This window comes from Crinia signifera, chromosome 1, assembly GCF_055691185.1.
Source record: "Crinia signifera chromosome 1, ASM5569118v1, whole genome shotgun sequence".
Lineage (NCBI taxonomy): Eukaryota > Metazoa > Chordata > Amphibia > Anura > Myobatrachidae > Crinia > Crinia signifera.
Genome location: NC_139217.1, coordinates 152731190 through 152750344, shown reverse-complemented (window position 1 = coordinate 152750344; position 19155 = coordinate 152731190). Strand labels below are relative to the sequence as shown.

General features: G+C 44.0%; 1 protein-coding gene across 1 annotated transcript in view; it reads left to right on the top strand.

Moving 5' to 3' along the window:
• Positions 1–7503: 7503 nt before the first annotated feature.
• The window catches only part of RASSF6 (Ras association domain family member 6), a 49463-nt gene continuing 37811 nt past the window's right edge, over positions 7504–19155 (top strand). The window contains exons 1-2 of the mRNA XM_083174751.1: positions 7504–7647; positions 10942–11035. Of these exons, the coding sequence (XP_083030877.1) occupies positions 10971–11035 (65 nt within the window). The 5' untranslated portion in view covers positions 7504–7647; positions 10942–10970. The remainder of the gene's footprint in view (positions 7648–10941; positions 11036–19155) is intronic.

Genomic DNA, 19155 nt, shown 5'->3' with positions numbered 1-19155 from the left:
TGTCATGGCATTCATTTTATATTATACAGGGGGAGCAGCCTGTGGTGTCATGGCAATATAATTATACAGGGGGACCTACAGATACAACCGGCCCTTTGACAGTGACCAAACTGCTGATGCGGCCCCCGATGATTTTGAGTTTGACACCCCTGCCCTAGTGGATGGTAGGGCATGAAATACCGCCTGTCGGCACATTTTTGCTCAAAAAACAGTAAAACACCCCATGTCGACCTAATGACCCTGTCGACCTTACCCATGTTGACTTAATGACCCTGTCGACCTAATGACTCTGTCGACCTAATGACCCTGTCGACCTAACCCATGTCGGCCTTAAGTCATGTCAACCTTCCTGCATGTCTACCTTAAGCCATGTTGCCCTAAATGCATGTCGACCTAATGGTGTCACTGTCGACCTAATGCTTGTCTACCATCATGCTGGTGCATACCTCCCCGAAAAGGGGCGGTGCGTATGCAAATGAGTGAGCGACTTATGCTAATTAGCCGTGACCTCATTTTTATACGAGAATAGACGCTGTGCGCGTGCGCACAGCGTCTATTCTATTATATTGGGGGGTCTCCCAACTGCCACCCCCCGCAGCGGGACAATGCCTGCCGTGGGCGGGACAGCGGGACAGGACCCGAAAATCGGGACTGTCCCGCTGTAATCGGGACAGTTGGGAGGTATGCTGGTGACCCAATGACCGTATCCCGTAGAGCACAGTCCCTGCCTCCTCCGGCCAGCTCTCCTCACAGCACAGTCATGTGGGTGGAGCTCAGCCTTTCAGGAAATACACACTGCCTCTGCAGCTACAGTATCTCCCCCTATTGTAAGCCAGCCCGGCCCCAGCAACAGCCTGTCTCTCTTTACTAGGAGCCGAGGCAGCTGCCGGGAGCCGCATGCACAGCCTGCCAAAGGCTGTTTATAAATCGCACCACTAGGCTGGCAGGTGGGGTTTCTAGATACTCTGGACCCCCCCCCCCCCCCCACCTCCCTGCATGCCTGCCTGAGCCTTGCCATTTTCTTGGCCACACTTGTCGTTTCCACATAGCTGAAAAGAACCAGCGAGGTAGAAATGTTGAGTGAAGGGGAGGGAGTTCAATGCTCTGACAATGAGCTATGGGCACTGTTCGCTGTCATGGCTCGCCGTCAGAGCATTGAATACCCCTCCTAAGATTAGCAACATCTACCAGATCTTGTCATTTACTTGCTACATGTGGTCATTTGGAGTTATTCATGGATAGGCTACAAAATCCAACATGAAGAATAATGAAAGGTCTTATAGGCGGTATAGTGTATAGGAGGTAATATTTAGAATAACCGGTCATTGATTCAATACAATCAAATAAGATAAACTTATTTAGGAGATTACAACAAGGAGAAAATAGCATATACTGTAGATTATTATAGTATAGTATAATAAATAGGAACAACGATAATCTTTTATAGAAGAATTTATACCATAGGAATAAAATGATACAAAAATATTTAATGTAAATTGTTCTGTTGAATTAGAAGTTTGAAACCTTGTGCTGATATAGTTAAAGCATGTAGTCAACATACAAACATTAATATGCCTCAAACTGAAAACATAACTGAAACAGGATGAGGAATGTTACATACATCAGTAATGGTTCAAAAGTCAATATCCATTTATAAGCACCAGTGTGGGTTCATATTGGTATAGGACCGTAAGGTATTTAATTCAAATGAGCACACTTAAGTAAACTGGATACGGTCAGCATCCTGGCAGTCAAGATGTGGTGTTCAGTATACTTCAGTATCCCTGGAGAGGGATCAAGGACAAAAGAGATCAGGATGCCAGGGTGGGTTAGAGACAGGGCGGAGATGGGGAGATTTAGGTTTAGCCACTAGTGGGGGGATTTAGGATTAGGTGAGAGGGGGGGATTGTCTGGTTTTTGCAGCGTGGTATCGGGATTAAGTGCTATGGGGAGGGTAAATGTCAGGCTGCAGGAGGTTAGGTTTAGGCTGCTGCAATGTAAGGTTTGGGTGAGGGAATCAGGAGGAAAGAGTTATGATGTATATGGAGGGCCTGTCTGGATTTTCTTTATCGGCATGACATGGTCGGTCTATTGAATGCCGGCATCCTGACTGCTAGGATATCATATGTGTCCCAAGTGCAGGGCCGGTGCTAGAGTGTCCGGCGCCCTCCTGCAAACCATAAATTTTGCGCCCTTTCACATTGCCATTGCAACAAGCTGCCGCCCGATTGTGGGAGCATATGCAACATGCGATCCTATGGAGGATCTCGGGTGCATGTACATGTATGCATACACCATCTCAGTGCTGTGTCCGCAAAATGTTGGAGGCACTAAAGGTGCCCATACACGCTGCGAGAATCGCATATGTTATGGGCTAGATCGCATCGCACGGCATGCATGCAATGTGTGTGCAATGCGATCCGAAATCAGGAGCTGCTGAGTGGGTAGCGCCGGCCCTGCCCAAGTGTACATCTGCTTATATAACCAGCAAGGATGGAAATTACCCCCTTGTAGGTAAAATCCATACAGTCCATAAGCAAGATGGTCTCACATTGTAATTTTGTCTAACAGTTTCTTAGCAAGCCACAATAATATGTACATGGATATGCTGATCTGGAATAATAAAATAGGTCCAAATGAAGTTTAAGGTCCTAATAGTGTTGTATAGGCTTGACTCGTTTCATTGTTGGGCTGTCCCACAAATTTTTGCGGTAACTAAGCAATGGCGGTGCCAGGCAGCCTCTAAGGATCCTGGGGCTATTTTCAGCTGTCATCCAAGATAAAGGGAAACATGGAGCATAGCAGCTGCACAGGATTAGGTCAAAAGTGCTCTGCCCTTCAACTCTGCTGATTGGTCCTGGTTGTTTTAAAAGGCTTTCAGACCAGCATTGCCTTATAGGTTGTGCCTTGTTGGGAACTGCTGGTCCATGTGTCTGCACCCTGTGCTCATCCTGTGGATACTCTGGCCATTTGTTGGATTGCCTGGCTGTCAGCTACTGTGTCTGTGATTTGGCTTCACCCCTATCCTGCTCCGGTTACCATCTACACTGTGCAAATCGCAGGTTTTTCCTTATGCTGGGGTTGAAGCCTAATGACAAGACCATTGGACCCCACCTCTGAAGTACCCTGGAGAGTCGCCTCTCCTGGATTTTCCCAGAGAGGAAACTGAAGAACAAGGAAAGTATCATTTGCATTTTTCCAAGTCACAGGTGCAAATATCTAGTTGCAACTCACTTGTGATGCCTTCAACTCCCACACCTTGTCTTAACCCAAATCCCGGGTTATTGCACAGGAATGCCCAGCAGTGGAAATGCACCCAGTTGATATATACCTGGTCAAGCATGGTTGAACATGGATTCCACCTAGTTTATGGTGCTGTGTAAATGGATCGATGTGATCTGGGCCCGTTCATGGTAGTGAAATATCAGTGCTGGGAGATGATCTCATCTGAGAACCATTTAGATCACCATACATATTTAAAAAATTCAACAACAGATATAAAAAATTACAATTGTAGATGTGCGGGTCATGATATGCAGTGAGGTAAATGGCATTGGCCAGAATCAGAGCCAGATTTACACACATTTATTAAGATTTTACATGGGCATTAAAAAAAGATGCAGCAGTACAGTATTTGCTTTTGTTACCCAATATGGGATCCGGACTATGGGTCAACATGCATTAGGTTGTCAGTCAATATATGAACACAAGCAAAAGGTTGACATGGTAATGGATGACAGATGAAAAGGTTGACATGTGTTCACAATTTACATCTTCTTAACTTTTTCAAACTTTACCTTCCACGTGGACTACAACCGGTAATAGTAAAGTGTGCTGAGAGCAGCAAGCAAAGCAAGGTACCGTAAGTGAATCGAGCCATGCGTGGGTACACGGGGCATTAATTGGGGGTCCATAGGTTGAAATGCACAAAGTTGACACAAAAAGCATCCCAAACATTTGTGTGGACTTTTTGCTTATGTTGACCTCTTTGCCAGACTAACTGTGTCCATGTCAACTTTTTGGGGTCAATCTTAATACTGTTTAAGTTATAAATATTTGCTTTGTACTATGTTATAATTTTTATATTTAAAAAAAGCGGAGTACACTACAGTTTGACAGTTTGGGCTCTGCCACCCCTGCTTACCCCGACCACACATCACTGCTTGTTGGGCAGCGTTCCATAAAATGCTGTGGGACAGCCTTGTGTCTGTATGCAGTATGATATGGAATGAGTAACTTTCCAGAGCTTCTGCCTATATAAAACTATTAGCTTATTTCCACAATAAGTCCCTGGAGAGGGATCAAGGACTTAAGGCACTACACTGCAGAAAAGTCTCCCCTTGAGCCTCCCAGGACCTTCTCAGGCAGCAGGATCGTATGCGGTCCTTTTGCATGAGATATACATGAATGCAAGCCCAGCGGAGCATGCTCAGAGTCGCAAACAATCCTGCACATTACTTATCCAGCCGGGGCAACTCATAGGGTCTGGTGCACCTGGGACCAAGCATTGTATCAGACCGGCGGACAGTCACCTACAGGCTCTCTGATTGCTTCAATCACAGGAAAAGAGCCCAATTGCAAGTACACCGTCCTTTAAAAACAGGCTGATGGAGGCCGGAGATGACGCCATGCACCCTCCTGGGCATACAGTACTTGTGTTTCTCCTGACACTCCAGAAAACAGGTGGGTGACATACTCAAATACTCAAACGCTGGCTTCCTGTCAATCAACTTGTGTATGGCCAGCGATTAAAAAAGATACTGGATTCTATTGCTGGTTGGCCTCACGCATGGGTACTGCAAGCCGTGCGCATGCGCAATCGTTCGATTATTGCCTGGCCTGCAAATTGGCAAGCACAACCCTTTTCATACTAGAGCTGTGACAGCAATGGTTATTAACCCTTTGAGTGCGAATGTTGCTATGAGAGATGTGCAAAATTGCTGCTACAAATGTCAGTTTTGCTCACAACGACTGTTATTTTTTGGCACAATGTTCAACAAAACTTCAATTGATTGACTTCAGATCATTTGCCGGCAGGTTATTTATTTTATTATTTATTTACAGTTTCTTATATAGCGCAGCTTATTCCGTTGCGCATTACAATTGAAAACAACAGTGATAAAACAAACTGGGTAGAAACAGACCGACATAGAGGTAGGAGGGCCCTGCTCGCAAGCTTACAATCTATAGGGATAATAAGAGGGATACATAAGGATAGAATTCCACAGCATAGCAGTCCCACCAGATTGCAAGACAGTCCTGATGGGATTCATATTCCTTGACTTTGACGCTTGCATTTTTAGCAGATATTTGTAACATCTCTCACAGCAACGTTGCCACTCAAAGGGTTAATTCTGCTGCACAGTGTGATTGAAACAATACACAATTCTAAGATCTGCTGCAAAATACAAAAAATTACCAGATGTATCATTTTGCTCTTCTCTAGTGAATGTTAAGCAATTGCTAACATGAAACACATACATACTCAATTTCAGGCAAACAATAAACTACTGTAATGTATACGTACATCATTTTAACAGGGCAAGATTCAAAATCAGGCAGGTGGAGCTACAACTCTAGGAAATTCTTTTGCAAAGTAAGCAGGTGCTTTTATTAAAACTAGATTTGGTACTTGTTTCCTAGCACGGCCACAACGATCATGATCGTGGGCATCGTGAGGAAAAATCGCGATTTCCCCATAGGGAACAATGTTAAATGCCTCAATTTAGCCACGATGCCCCCGATTTCCCATAGGAAACAATGTTAAATGGGTCAATTTACCCAAATCATCATAGGGAACAATGGTAAATGGAACAGAAACCCCCCAAAAACCCCTGAACAGTGAAATGTCCCCCCAAAAGTATTTAACCCCACCCCACGATCAACGCGAACCCAAATCGTGGCGAGCGCAGCGAGCCCGCGAGGGGCGTTGGTACGCGTCCTCCGATTTTTTTATACCCCCACTATCCACGTTGGCGTGGAGTTGAGAATAGAATAGTGTGGCGAGCGCAGCGAGCCACCGAGCCCGAAGCGCGGCGAGCGCACGCGGATACCTGTGAAGCCTGCGAAGGGACGCGTTTACCTGTGAAGGTATCCGCGTCCCCTCGTGGGGCTCGCTGTGCTCGCCACGCTTCGGGCTCGGTGGCTCGCTGCGCTCGCCACACTATTCTATTCTCAACTCCACGCCGACGTGGATAGTGGGGGTATGAAAAGGTCGGAGGACGCGTACCGCTGCGCTCGCCACGCTTCGGGTTTGCGTTGATCGTGGGGTGGCGTAAACTACTTTTGGAGGGACATTTCACTGTTCTGGGGTGTTTTTGGGGCTTTCTGGCCCATTTACCATTGTTCCCTATGATGATTTGGTGAAATTGAGGCATTTAACATTGTTCCCTATGGGAAATCGGGGGCATCGCGGGTACATTGAGCCATTTAACATTGTTTCCTATGGGGAAATCGGGGGCAATCGCATTTGGACCATTTAAGCTTTTTTAGCCGCATACGACGCGACCGACCCGATTTTGACTTTTTTCAATGCATTTCAATGGGAAAATCGGGGGCATCGTGTCAGTCGCGTCGTATACCACTAAAAATTACACCCGATGCCCGCGATTGTGGCCGTGCTAGGAAACAAGTACCCTAGATTTTATGGTACTTGTTTCCTAGAACGGCCACACCGATGTTGATCGGGTCAGTCGCATCGCATCGATCGCATGCGATGCGACCAACGCGATGGTATATTGATTGAAATGTGAATGGGGTCCCTGGGACCCTATTTTACATTGGATTCAATGTAAAAGTTTCCCCAGACCCCAATTTTAACCCCCTCAACGGCACCCCACGATTGACGCCAACCCGAAGCGTGGTGAGCGTAGCGAGCCCGCGAGGGGCGGCGCTACGCGAGGGGCGGCGGTACGCGTGTACCTTAAGTTAAGGTACACGATTACCCCCGATTGTGGCCGTTCTAGGAAACAAGTACCGATTTTATTTTTATTCATCATCATCATCATCATCATCATCATCATCATGCAAATAAAGTAATGGTTTGAATCATTGTTTATCTTTTATACAGTAATCTAACTGTAAAAGTCAGTTATATTGCTTTGTGATGAGTAATATGCAATAACATCATTTTAATTTAATGATCTACATAATAATAAACTACCAGTGAAACACCTGGTTATGGAGTTTAAACTTTTAAGTCAAATTTGCCATAATTACTACACTATTGCAAGAAGAAAATATACGTTAATCTAATTAAACACGATTGACTTCCTTAAAATCAGGGACTTTAAACTTTCTTTAAACAAAAAAAAAAGTGATCTATTCAAGACAAGAGTACATGCCCTGCAGTGTCACATCTCATCCAGACAGAGCCCCCTCCCCTCATTACAGGTATGGATGAATGTGCACAAGGGTGTGTTTCTTCATCTACTGCCGTCAGGTCAGGTAAACACTCCCAAAATGCACTGAGGCAGAAAGGAGTGGCTTACATTTCCCATACCTGTGCGGCTGGAGAATGATTAACTGTCCACTGGTTTTTATAAACCTTACAGATGAGTCATCAGTTCATTTGAACACTGTCATGTTGTGTTGGGGACACTGCGACGCAAGCAATGAAATGTGTTGGCAGCTTCTTAAAAGAACCAGGTAAGTAAGAATAGTCGTAGTCAAGGTGCACTATAGTCAATAACTTTCTATGGGTCACTAAAATTATCATAGAATTCTGCTAAAATACCCTGACACTATCATCACTCCTCTATACATAGTATAGAATTCATTTTGTATTCAGAAAGGTGAATGTTTTGAGTTAATGTGCCAATGTATACGTCTAAACCAGCCCTAAGGTTATGTATGTGATATAGGAAAACAGGATACAAGATTTACTGAGCTTCTCTTTATGTACTTATTACAGCACTCAGCCCTTTAGAACAAATGTTTAACTAAGCAAACGTTTACTGGAAAGAGATGAAGGTCTGTGCTTTCTCTTTTGTTATGAAACCATGCGTGACGTGCTGACATACTGACTGGGCAGCCCGCTTTCATAGGCATTATTGTTATACCAATTAGAGTTTTTGCTGCTGTGGCATGCTTATCATTGTATATGATTAGGTGCTCCTTCTATATTTGCTTAAAAACTTGAAAAATATATTTTTAAGCCGATAAATGGTAAATGGTGATAGCGGCACTTATAATAACAATGTGAATGTACCATACTATATGATTGAGCTCCTGTACATTACTGTTTAAGATTATACTGTGACGCTCAGTGTTTCTTTCATTGTATAGTGAGGAATAACATTTGCCATGCATTTAATTACGGATCTTTAAAGTCACCTAGCAGTTTTAATGTGTGTGTAAAGCACGAGGTACAGTATGAGATGAAGGGATTCCCCTGAAATGTAAAATACCCTGAGAATTCTCTTTCAAATTACAGGATGGGTTTGAAAAGTGACAGTTAAGTGCTGATTGGCTGGTGTGTTATCACCAGCCACTTTATCACTTCACCAGACTTAATAAATCTGGTCCTCAGGGGTAGATATATGAAGCAGGGATAAGGGAGGAGACATGACACATAGGAGAAGTGGCCCACGGCAAACAATCAGCACTGATGACTGTACTGTAACATTTATAATTAGCATGATATAAAATGATACAGAGCAGCTGATTGGTTGCCATGGGCCACTTCTCCTCTGGCTCATTTCTCCTTCATTATCACTGCTTCATACATCTACCCCTCAGTGTCTACAGAAAGTTTCTGGTGGGGGACAGAAAATAACCCTGTGCAGCTCACTGTATGCATGCCACTTTCATTGTCTGAGCCTAATTTTATCCTTACTCTGCACAGAACATATGGCTGTGGCAGAGGGGTAAGCGAAAAGCAGAGAAAGTAAAAAAATGAAATATAAAATCCTCCCAGGCAGAACAGCTGGTTACTAATAAAAACAATCATTTAAGGCATATAGTTCCAAACAAAGAGGTTTAGGGAAATATTTATCATAGATCATACATTTGCCCCAATATTATCAAATCTTCACTTTACATGGAATAATAAGAGAAGATTCTTTGGGGAAACTTTTCACTATAGTGATGGCTTTCACTATCACTACACCTGTGTATTTTGCAGCTTTGTGAGTCCTTTTAACGCTGCCCACACGAACGCCCACCCCCCTTGCACGCCGATCTCCCCACACACGTGATTGGATGTTTAGCATAAACATCCATTCGCAGTCTTGCGACCAATCATTTGATGGTCACCAATGACCGATGGATACAATTATTTCACAAGTGCATACCTCTCTGGTGTCTTAGATCTGCGGGTGCCTGTACGGGAAGCGAGCGGGCGGGCAGCTGACATCCGCTGACATCCGCTCCCCACCACCTTGCACACGCGTCACTGGTGTATCAGAATGGGAATGCCCAGCTTTTTTCATGGGAACGCCCATGAAGCACTGGGCGTTCCCATGGGCATGACCACGACCGCAGTCCCACGCTCCCCCATACGCACTACTGTGTGCGAGTGGCCTGCAAATAATCAATTCGCTGTGAATGCTGGCACAAAGTGGCTACACATATGCAGAATTGTTTATGCGCATGTGCAGTTGCAAAATATTTCTCCTCTGCGCAAATGCGCAGGGGAGCGAAGCAACTAGAATCAGGGCCAGTGTGTTCGGGTGATTGCATGCTCCTGCAGTCGCTAGGTTTGGTATGCTGTAAATCAATCCTAGCGATAATGCTGGGCACCCAGTTAATGCTGATGAATGACAGAACAGTATCGCTCTGTCCCTCATTAACTCAAGTTAGTGTGTACGGGCAATCGCTGCTCAAGTGCAGGCCAGCAGGATGGAGAACAAGAGAAGTTCGCACCTGAAAGCAGGATCTGGAGCCAGGAAAGGTTAGGTGAAGCTCATACAGAAGAGGGTTGTGTGGGTTTGGGATTAGGTAGCAGGATGGGGGGGCCCCAGAAATATCAGTGTACAGGGCCCCAAGATTTCTGTTTCCAGCCCTGTTTGCACTAGATTGCATTATTGTGGCCTAGTCCTCACTATACAATTTATTGAATTACTACATTAGAACAACTAGGTTTGGAGCCATAATGATTCAATTGCAAATTACATACCCCACACCAGTGGTAGATCCAGGGGGAAGGAGCAATCAAGTCTAGTGCATGCCAGTGCTCAATACAGTAATGCTTCCTTCCTGGCCACTACTATTGGACATTCTGCATGCCCTGATGTCAAAGATACATTGGCGCTTTGCTGCACTACTAGAGCTGCAGTCAGCAGGAGACTATTTTACTGTCAACCAACAACATTCCATTCCACTTACAAATTAGGCTTCAGGCTTGTTCTTTGAATGGAATAGTTTCTGCATTTCTTGCACAGGGAATATTCATTCCTGTGACAGGCACTTTTTCACACCTGGATGTATAGGATTAGACAGCAGTGGGTGCCAGACGGCTCCTCAACAGTCGGGATTATGACAGTCATTACTCCGACGTCGGAATCCCGACTGCTCCCTCGTGGAGGTCTATGACCCCCATAGAGGGAGAATAGTGAGTGCAGCGTGGCGAGCGCAGTGAGCCCGCAAGGGGCTTCATTGTGCTCCCCCCGCTGTGCAGTCGGGATTCCGACGTATGAGTAATGACTGTTGGAATCCAGACTGTCGGTGAAATATACCACACCTGACAGCAACTTTCCTTGTGCTACGTGCCAGGCAAACAGCAGTAACCGTGTGCCTGCCACTCATGACGAGCCAGAAATCCCTACTTTATGCAGGTAAGTACAGCCTCTGTGCTGGTCACACAAATAATTGAATTGCACCCCATACTGTTGTAGCCAGCATAAATTAATGAGAGCCAGACAGTTAACAGTAGTAATTGTTATTGACTTTTTTTTTTTTTAAGTCAATAGACAGTATGAATTGAAACATTTTGTTTTGTAGGTTTGTAGCTGATTTGGAGTAATTTTAAAATGGCTAAACATTCACACTTGGAATCCCCAATAGCTTTGAATAAAGAATCAAAGTACGTCACTAGGTAAGTGTTACAAACATTTCCCTTTAATATCAATTAACAAACAGTACCATGAACCAAACCTGAATAACCTACCTGGATGTTTGTCCACTCCTTTATCTGGTGCCTCTGCTGCCCCCTTCCCCCATCCATTGATCAGTGGCATAACTATAAATTTAGCTCCCCCTGCCAAAAAAAATGTTGCACCCCCCCCAGTCCCTCCACCACCCACCTTCTTCAGTAAAACATGACAATGGTGCACACTGGTTACCTGGGCCACTGTGAGCTGCCATGTATAGTGCTGCAGCTCCTCAGGAGTGACTTGCGCCCATGTGTTGTAACAGGGAGGACATCCCGTCCACGGCGCTGACATACTGTAGCCTTTCATCATCTGGGGAATATAAGTGGAAGTGTGAGCAGGTAATGACACCGGATGCCCCCAGGCGCAGAGGAGGTGGGGAGACTGGGGAGCGGGGGGGGGGGGGGGGTGTTGTCACCTATGATACGCAGCTACAGTACACAGCCACCGCTGCCCACTACTAATGAGTGACAGCAAACTATGTATTCGTACAGGACAGCAGGTATTTGTGAGTGCGCCCCGAGACCACTGGCTCCCCAAAGCCACAACTGGGGCTGCCACACCATAGTTACGCCACTGCCATTGATGCTTCAGCAGCTTAAGTGCTCTTATCCCCTTTCTTTTTTCTTCTTTAATTGTCTTCTAATTATTAATCTGTCTTCTGTCCTTTCCTGGCCCCAGTTGACTCCAATCTTCTTTACTATCAACAGCACAACATATGGTTGCTATAAAATCTTTTAATCAGGGACATATATGAATTGTATGGATGATTAAAAATAGGTAAAATGTACACTTGAACTCAGTATCAGGATGAAAGAGCTACAATGTGTATATACACAGTCAAAAAGTCAACACCATAAGGTCAACGGTTACAAAAAGGTCGCCAATAGCTGAAACATTTTCTGGGGGGTTTCACATGTTTTACAACATTTACTTGATATACTGTCCATGTGGACAAAAACTGGGAATAGCAATGTCTGGCCAGTGCATTGGTGGAGGAGCAAGCCGTCCGTTTTCACACCGACACCTTCCGTATATCTGAGCGTACGCCACAGTGCAAGTAGAAATTGAGTCCAAAAACATCATTGTTGCTCTTAGAAGTAGTCTATGTGTCTTTTTCCATATAAAAAAACTGGTATGCTACAGTGAAAAAGTTGACACATGTCGACTTCTGTGAATTGAGTGTCCTGCTTTTTAAAGTATACAAAAACACTTTCTGAATGGGTGTAGATGGTTATAAAATAACTACCTTGACATATATAAGCAGGTCTTTGAATGAATCTTACCTAAAATTAAACCAACCTTTACATGTTGAGAAGTGTAGAAAGATATGCTTCCAATGTGTTTGAGGGCTGTGTGGCTTGCAGGTAGTGAAATCATGGTTTTCACTTAATAGCCTGCAGCATTGCTTATTACATTCAGGTGTATGTTTTTGTGTAGTAAACAGCGTTAATTAGCAGACCCAGGCGTCCGCTCTCATGCAGTATCTCTAGGGGTGGTCTGGAGCTATCTTTGGCGTCCGCCTGTTTTTGGGCCAAAATGCACGTGCGTTTGCCGATCGAGGCGGTTGTAGCACTGTACATTTTTGGTGCACACCCCCGTGTACGCCCATGTTTACGCCCAGTTTTCCTCATTATTCTGGCCGCTCCCCTAAAACGCCCCCATGCCGCCCACAATGACCGTGCTCTTGCAGACAGGTTTTTTCGCACGGAGAGACCTGTCTGTGAGCGGTGTGAGGTCGCCGCACATGAGCATAGCAAAAGCTACGCATGCGCAGTTGAAAAAACCCCGAACCGACCGCAAACGGTCCCACCGCACCAAGCAGAATAAACCCCTAAATAACAACACTATCATTTCAGTCTACAGGAGAGCATTCCAAATATTGTATTTGGAAGTATTCCAACTTGTTTTTTTATTAAAAATTTATAAACAGTCCATAGTAAAGCACTAAAGGCCCATAGACACTTGACGATTTTCAGCTGAAAATCGCTCAAAACAACCGTTTTGAGAGATTTTCAGCTGAAAATCGCCTAGTGTGTATGCCCCACAGATTGCCGACTAGCGATGATGCGCGCTCCGCATCATCGCTAGTTAGGTGGGCAATCTGCTGGTTTTACCAGCATACCTAGCGATGATGGTTGGTTTTTCAGCCATCATCGCCAAGTGTGTACAGCAGCCGGCTGAAAGATGAATGTCTTTCAGTCCAGCTGACAGCCAGCTCCCTCCTGTTCATACTCACCCCATCCCGCTCCAACGCTGCCTGCCTCTCCTCCGGCTCCAACGCTGCGGCTGCACAGTGACAGCTTCTCTGCTCCACACACCCCCCCCCGCCCGGACATACAGCCCGACGGGACGCCCCGCCGCCCAGCAGAAAGCCCCGCCCCCCGGCTGACTTGCGTGCTCCCTGCTCCTGCTCCTGCTGTGTGGAGATAATGCCACTGACCACCAATGAAGTTGTTTTAAGGCAGTAATGTATGCATTGCTGGCATGTGCCAGCAATGTATATATTACAGTACCACTGGGCACCAATGACACATAAGCCAGTAATATATACATTGCTGGCACATACCAGCAATGTATATATTAATAGCACCACTGGCCACCAATGATATTTATAATGTAGTATATATATATATATATATATATATATATATATATATATATATATATATATATATATATATATATATATATATATATATATATATATAATGCAGTAATATATACATTGCTGGCACATGCCAGCAATGTATATATTACTGGCACCACTGGGCACCAATGTTATTAATAAGCCAGTAATAAATAAATAAATATATATATAGTACAAATAATCCTCTCCGCGCTATATATGCAAATCTAATTCAGATACTGTAGTAAAGGGCTGCCTAACCACAAAAATCCCTAGAGGGTTCAGGGACAAAGAGAACAACAGAAAAAACAATTGTGGTATGGCGCCTAGAGTTAATATATAAAGTCCATATATATATGGTGATCCAACTAAGCAGTGAAGCAGACCAGAAGATTTCATCCAATTTCTTGTTTATTTACCTCAACTTTGTCATCGGCAAAACCGTGAGAAGTATTCCAACGCGTTTCGTCTAGAGCGACTTCATCAGGGGTAACATCATAATATTCTCTTCTTTCCAAAAATAGGAGAAAAAGTGTTTTTACTCCTCCAGTAAAATCGGGGAGAAGGAGCTGTTCTTCCTGACCAATTATCGCTTTAGCTCTATAGAGTGGAATAGAAGCGGGTGATACGCTTAACAGTATACGTGTGTGTGAGCACCAATAAAATTCTGGGAAAATACTTTTCTTCCCTGTGCAGTGTACCTCTTTCTAAGGGATCTATCTAAGGGATCTATAGAACAGCAGGTTCTTCCCTGTTGGAGATAGATCCCTTAGAACAGGGGTGGGGAACCTCAGGCCCGGGGGCCATATGTGGCCCCCATAGCCGGTCTGAGTGGCCCGCCCACCCGCCCCGCGGCTTTGCCGGGAGTCAAGTACAGGGAAATTCTCGCGAGAGGTTGGTAGTTCTCATGAGATTCCTCTTAATCAACAGCAGCCGGAGACTGTCAGTCCTATTCAGCGGCAGCCGCCGGAGCGTGGGACGGCTGCATCAGGACAATTTGTAAGATAAATTTTTACATTTGGCCCCCGAAGGATTTTTTCCCCATACAAACGGCCCTCGGCACAAAAAAGATTCCCCACCCCTGCCTTAGAAAGAGGTACACTGCACAGGGAAGAAAAGTATTTTCCCAGAATTTTATTGGTGCTCACACACACGTATACTGTTAAGCGTATCACCCGCTTCTATTCCACTCGATAATTGGTCAGGAAGAACAGCTCCTTCTCCCCGATTTTACTGGAGGAGTAAAAACACTTTTTCTCCTATTTTTGGAAAGAAGAGAATATTATGATGTTACCCCTGATGAAGTCGCTCTAGACAAAACGCATTGGGATACTTCTCACGGTTTTGCCGATGACAAAGTTGACGTAAATAAACAAGAAATTGGATGAAATCTTCTGGTCTGCTTCACTGCTTATTGGGATCACCATATATATGGACTTTATATATTAACTCTAGGCGCCATACCACAATTGTTATATATATATATATATATATATATATATATATAACAATCTGGCACCAATGGGCACATATGTTATTTTAAATGCAGTAATATATACATTGCTGGAACATGCCAGCAATGTATATATTACTGGCAATACTGGTCACCAATGAATATTGGCAGCAATGTATACTCACTCTCGACTGGGCTGCTACTCTCAATGCTCTTAAACTCCCCCGTGGCAACAAGCACTTCACCCCCACCCCTGGCATCGAGCATGAAGGGCCCTGGGATCGATCATGAAGGGCCCTGGGATTGAGCATTAAGCCCCTGGCATCAAGCATTAAGTCCCTGGCATTATGGTATGTGGCTTAATGGGCATCATGGTGTGTGGCATAATGTGTAATGGGAATTGTGGTGTGTGGCATAAGGTGTACTGGTGTGTATAACAAGTAATGGGCAATACGGCTGCAAATAAAATCGTAGCTATGCACATGGGCGGGATTTCCCTGGGCAGGGCGGCATTTACCTGATCGCTGGGCTCCGAATATACGCAGCCCAGCAATCAGTTCTGAATCAGGCCCCAAGAAAATAAATGCACTGAATAACATGGACGCTGCTCCCACCCTTGGAATTCTAACCCAGCCCATTATGTAAATATTCTTCTATGTGAAAGATTTTCAGCAAAGTCTTTCGCCTCCTGAAAATCTCTTGCTCTTTGGGGAAAATAACTCAGTGTGTACGCACTACTTTGGTAAAAGATATATCTATCAAAGATTTTGGCAAAGTCTTTGGAAACGAAAATCTTCTAGTGTGTTTGGGCCTTAAAGCCCAGTTTTGCCAGTCCGTTTTGTACTTTTAAAGTACACATCGTATCGAATCGCATGCCTTGTGCATGCTTTGTGCATGCACTGCGATCCGATACGATGTGTACCTAGTACAAAAAGTATGTGCAGCACATACTTTTTGTACCGTACTATGTGATGCGCGGGAGCGCACATTGCATAGTACAAAATGGAGCCGGCGAAAACGGACTGTGTATGGGCTCCTTAACTTATTTGGATCTGTAATACTTCTTTCAGATCACCAAAAAAACCCTGGTTAGTGTTGGGTTGCTTAAAATGGTATTATTGTGACACCAATTTTGCTACTTCACTTGAAACTTAAATTACACTACAAAATATTTACAATGCAAAGTCGTTACTAAGGCACAGATTTTGCATATTATCTGGCTGATGTTTATAGTTTCAATACAGATTGCAAGGCATGTTCATGAAACTCATTTGCGTACGATGTAACAAAAATAACTCAAACTGGAATTTATCAAGTAGAGCAAATATATTTTTTGTAGTGTAACAAATCTATATATTTAATATAAAGGATTCCTGCACCAGAATAATTTTTCTGATTATCTTAATATGGAGAGATAGAGTCGACCTAGTGGTGTTGACCTAATGCTTATCAACCTAGTTGCTGTCTATTCAATGATCCATACCCTTTTCTATTTGCATAGCAGTATCTCAGGAGATGATATTCACTGATCACATCTCACCAAATGGAATACCAAAATACATATTAAGAATTTTGAATTCTTTTCCACATATTCAGGTTGCATAAACAAGTTTGGAACTGCTGGTCCCTACCAATACAATCCATTACAGTCAATATATTATTCCAATTATTAACCACACACACCTGTAATTCTTTGTTGCTTGCAGCAAAAAGTGATAACCTTAATATAATTGGGAGCCCATTGTTGCACTAATTATGTGCCGGACCTTTGCAGCATACACTGGGTGGCTGCATCCAGTGGACTTATTTTAACTTTATGATTAAAGGTACTTATAAGAGAAACTGGAACCCTCACTCATCTCTTCCAAACCATATACAGTACCTCATCGCTTCATATAACCATCCATATTGCATGCCAATCTTTTTATTTTAGTTTATCTTTTTATAAGTATTTCAGATATATTCTATAATTGTATATTTTTTATCTTGTACACTCCTTATTTGTTTTTATTAAATGTATATTTTCCATATTGTGGAAACATTGTGCAGACCAGTTTATTGGAATCTACAAAAATCTTCCTACTCTGTACCCAGAGCAGTTTATACCCAGATGCTTCTTCTTTAATTTCAACCTGCAATAGTTAACTGAAGGCAGCTGCAGTGGGTAGCAGAAGGGGAGATATAATAATTTCCCTATTAACGTTTCTATAGCTTTATGATATCTTTGATAAGTCATCAGTACCACAAGTTTTTTTCCCTTTCCCTCCCTCTCCCTGCCCAAAGTGCAGCTGTCTGTAATAGAGATAGGGAGGGGCAGCTTTACCCAGGCCCGGTTATAGAGTACAGTATGATCAGTCAGAGATGGTCGCCAGGGGCAAACGCAGGATTTTCAGAAGGGGGTTTCCAGAGGGGTGGAGCAAAGCACGGAGATGGACACTTAGGTGACCCAGTATATGCCGGGTCAGTTAAAGTATTATAGATAGACCAAATGTATATAAATAATAATAATAAATAAATACATATATATATATATATATATATATATATATATATATATATATATATATATATATATATATATATATATATATATATATATACATACAGGGGCATCAACAGCAGTGTAGGCCCCTGGGCATAACAATGTATTGGGGCCCCCTACCGATCCTCCAGCGGTAGGGGTGGGGGAAGCTTTGATGTCCCGCGGGTGGTAGGGGGTATATCAACCGCTCAGCATGTAGGGCCTGGATCAGTCATTTCCACTAATTACCCCTTTACTGCACAGATGGTGGGAGATGGGGTGGGAGAAGGGGGCATTGGGCTGAATGAAGGGGTCCTGATACATAACTTCCAGGGTGGTAGATGATGTTTAATATGCAGAGGAGGGGTGTATAGTGGAGTGGGCTTATTATTCATAATTTTCTGGTGGGAGGACAGCTTGCTTGACTGCAGATATCTCCAGTTCCCGGAAATAGATTTCTTAGATTTTAATGGAATTCAAAACTAGAGAATCCCACCTACTGTACCAAATGGTACTGGGGACTAGGGCAGGGGTCCTCAAACTATTTTGCTCTGGGACCCCATCAGACAATAAAAATAATTACGGGACCCCAGCAAGTGACTGCAGAAGGCCATCACATCACATGTGTGGTCAGCAGACAGCACAACAGATTTTTCAGACTCCTTGAATCACTGACTATGATTAGAATAGTCATCAGCCTGATGGTCAGCAAAATGGAGTTGTGACCCCATGCTGAGAAGGTCGGGACCCACTTTGGGGTCAGAACCCACAGTTTGAGAACCGCTGGACTAGGGGATCTGAGTTCAGGAGGCAGAGCAATCTGCCAATGAGCATATAAAACTACATACAAGGTGTGTGGAGCTGGAGCAGTAACCAGCTGCTGGAAGGCTGATATCTCTGGTTCTGGGAACAGTAGAGACAAGCTACTGGTGTCCATAAAAGTCAGACAGAAGAACCTGAAATATCTGACTGGGAAGAGCAATTAACATGCTTGGATGGGGACCACTGCTTTGAAGTCAGATATCTCCGGTTCCCAAGGGCCGATTTTTTAAATTCTTGTACCCATGGAAAGAGGGGACCCTCAGCTTTCAGCCTAGGGCCCTTAGACTCCTGGGGGGGGTGTTTCTGGGTACTCAGAAACCCCCCTGCGTGCTCTACTGGTCGCTGATGAAAATAGACCTCTGCCGGCGGTGCTCCTGCGGCCAGAGATTAGAACAGGGCTGAAAACGGCAATTTATCGCTGGGGCACACTCCCATCACTGGCAATATCAGATCCTATCGCAGCCGTGTGTACACGGCTTTACTGATAGAAAAGATAAAAATCACTGTACATAAACTATACACATTTCATTTAATGGCTATGTGGTACACATAATAACTACCTAATTGGCTTAAAGCATCTGAATAGCTAATTATACCAAATGCATATAAATATAATTCAAGCAAACCAAATACAAATAAA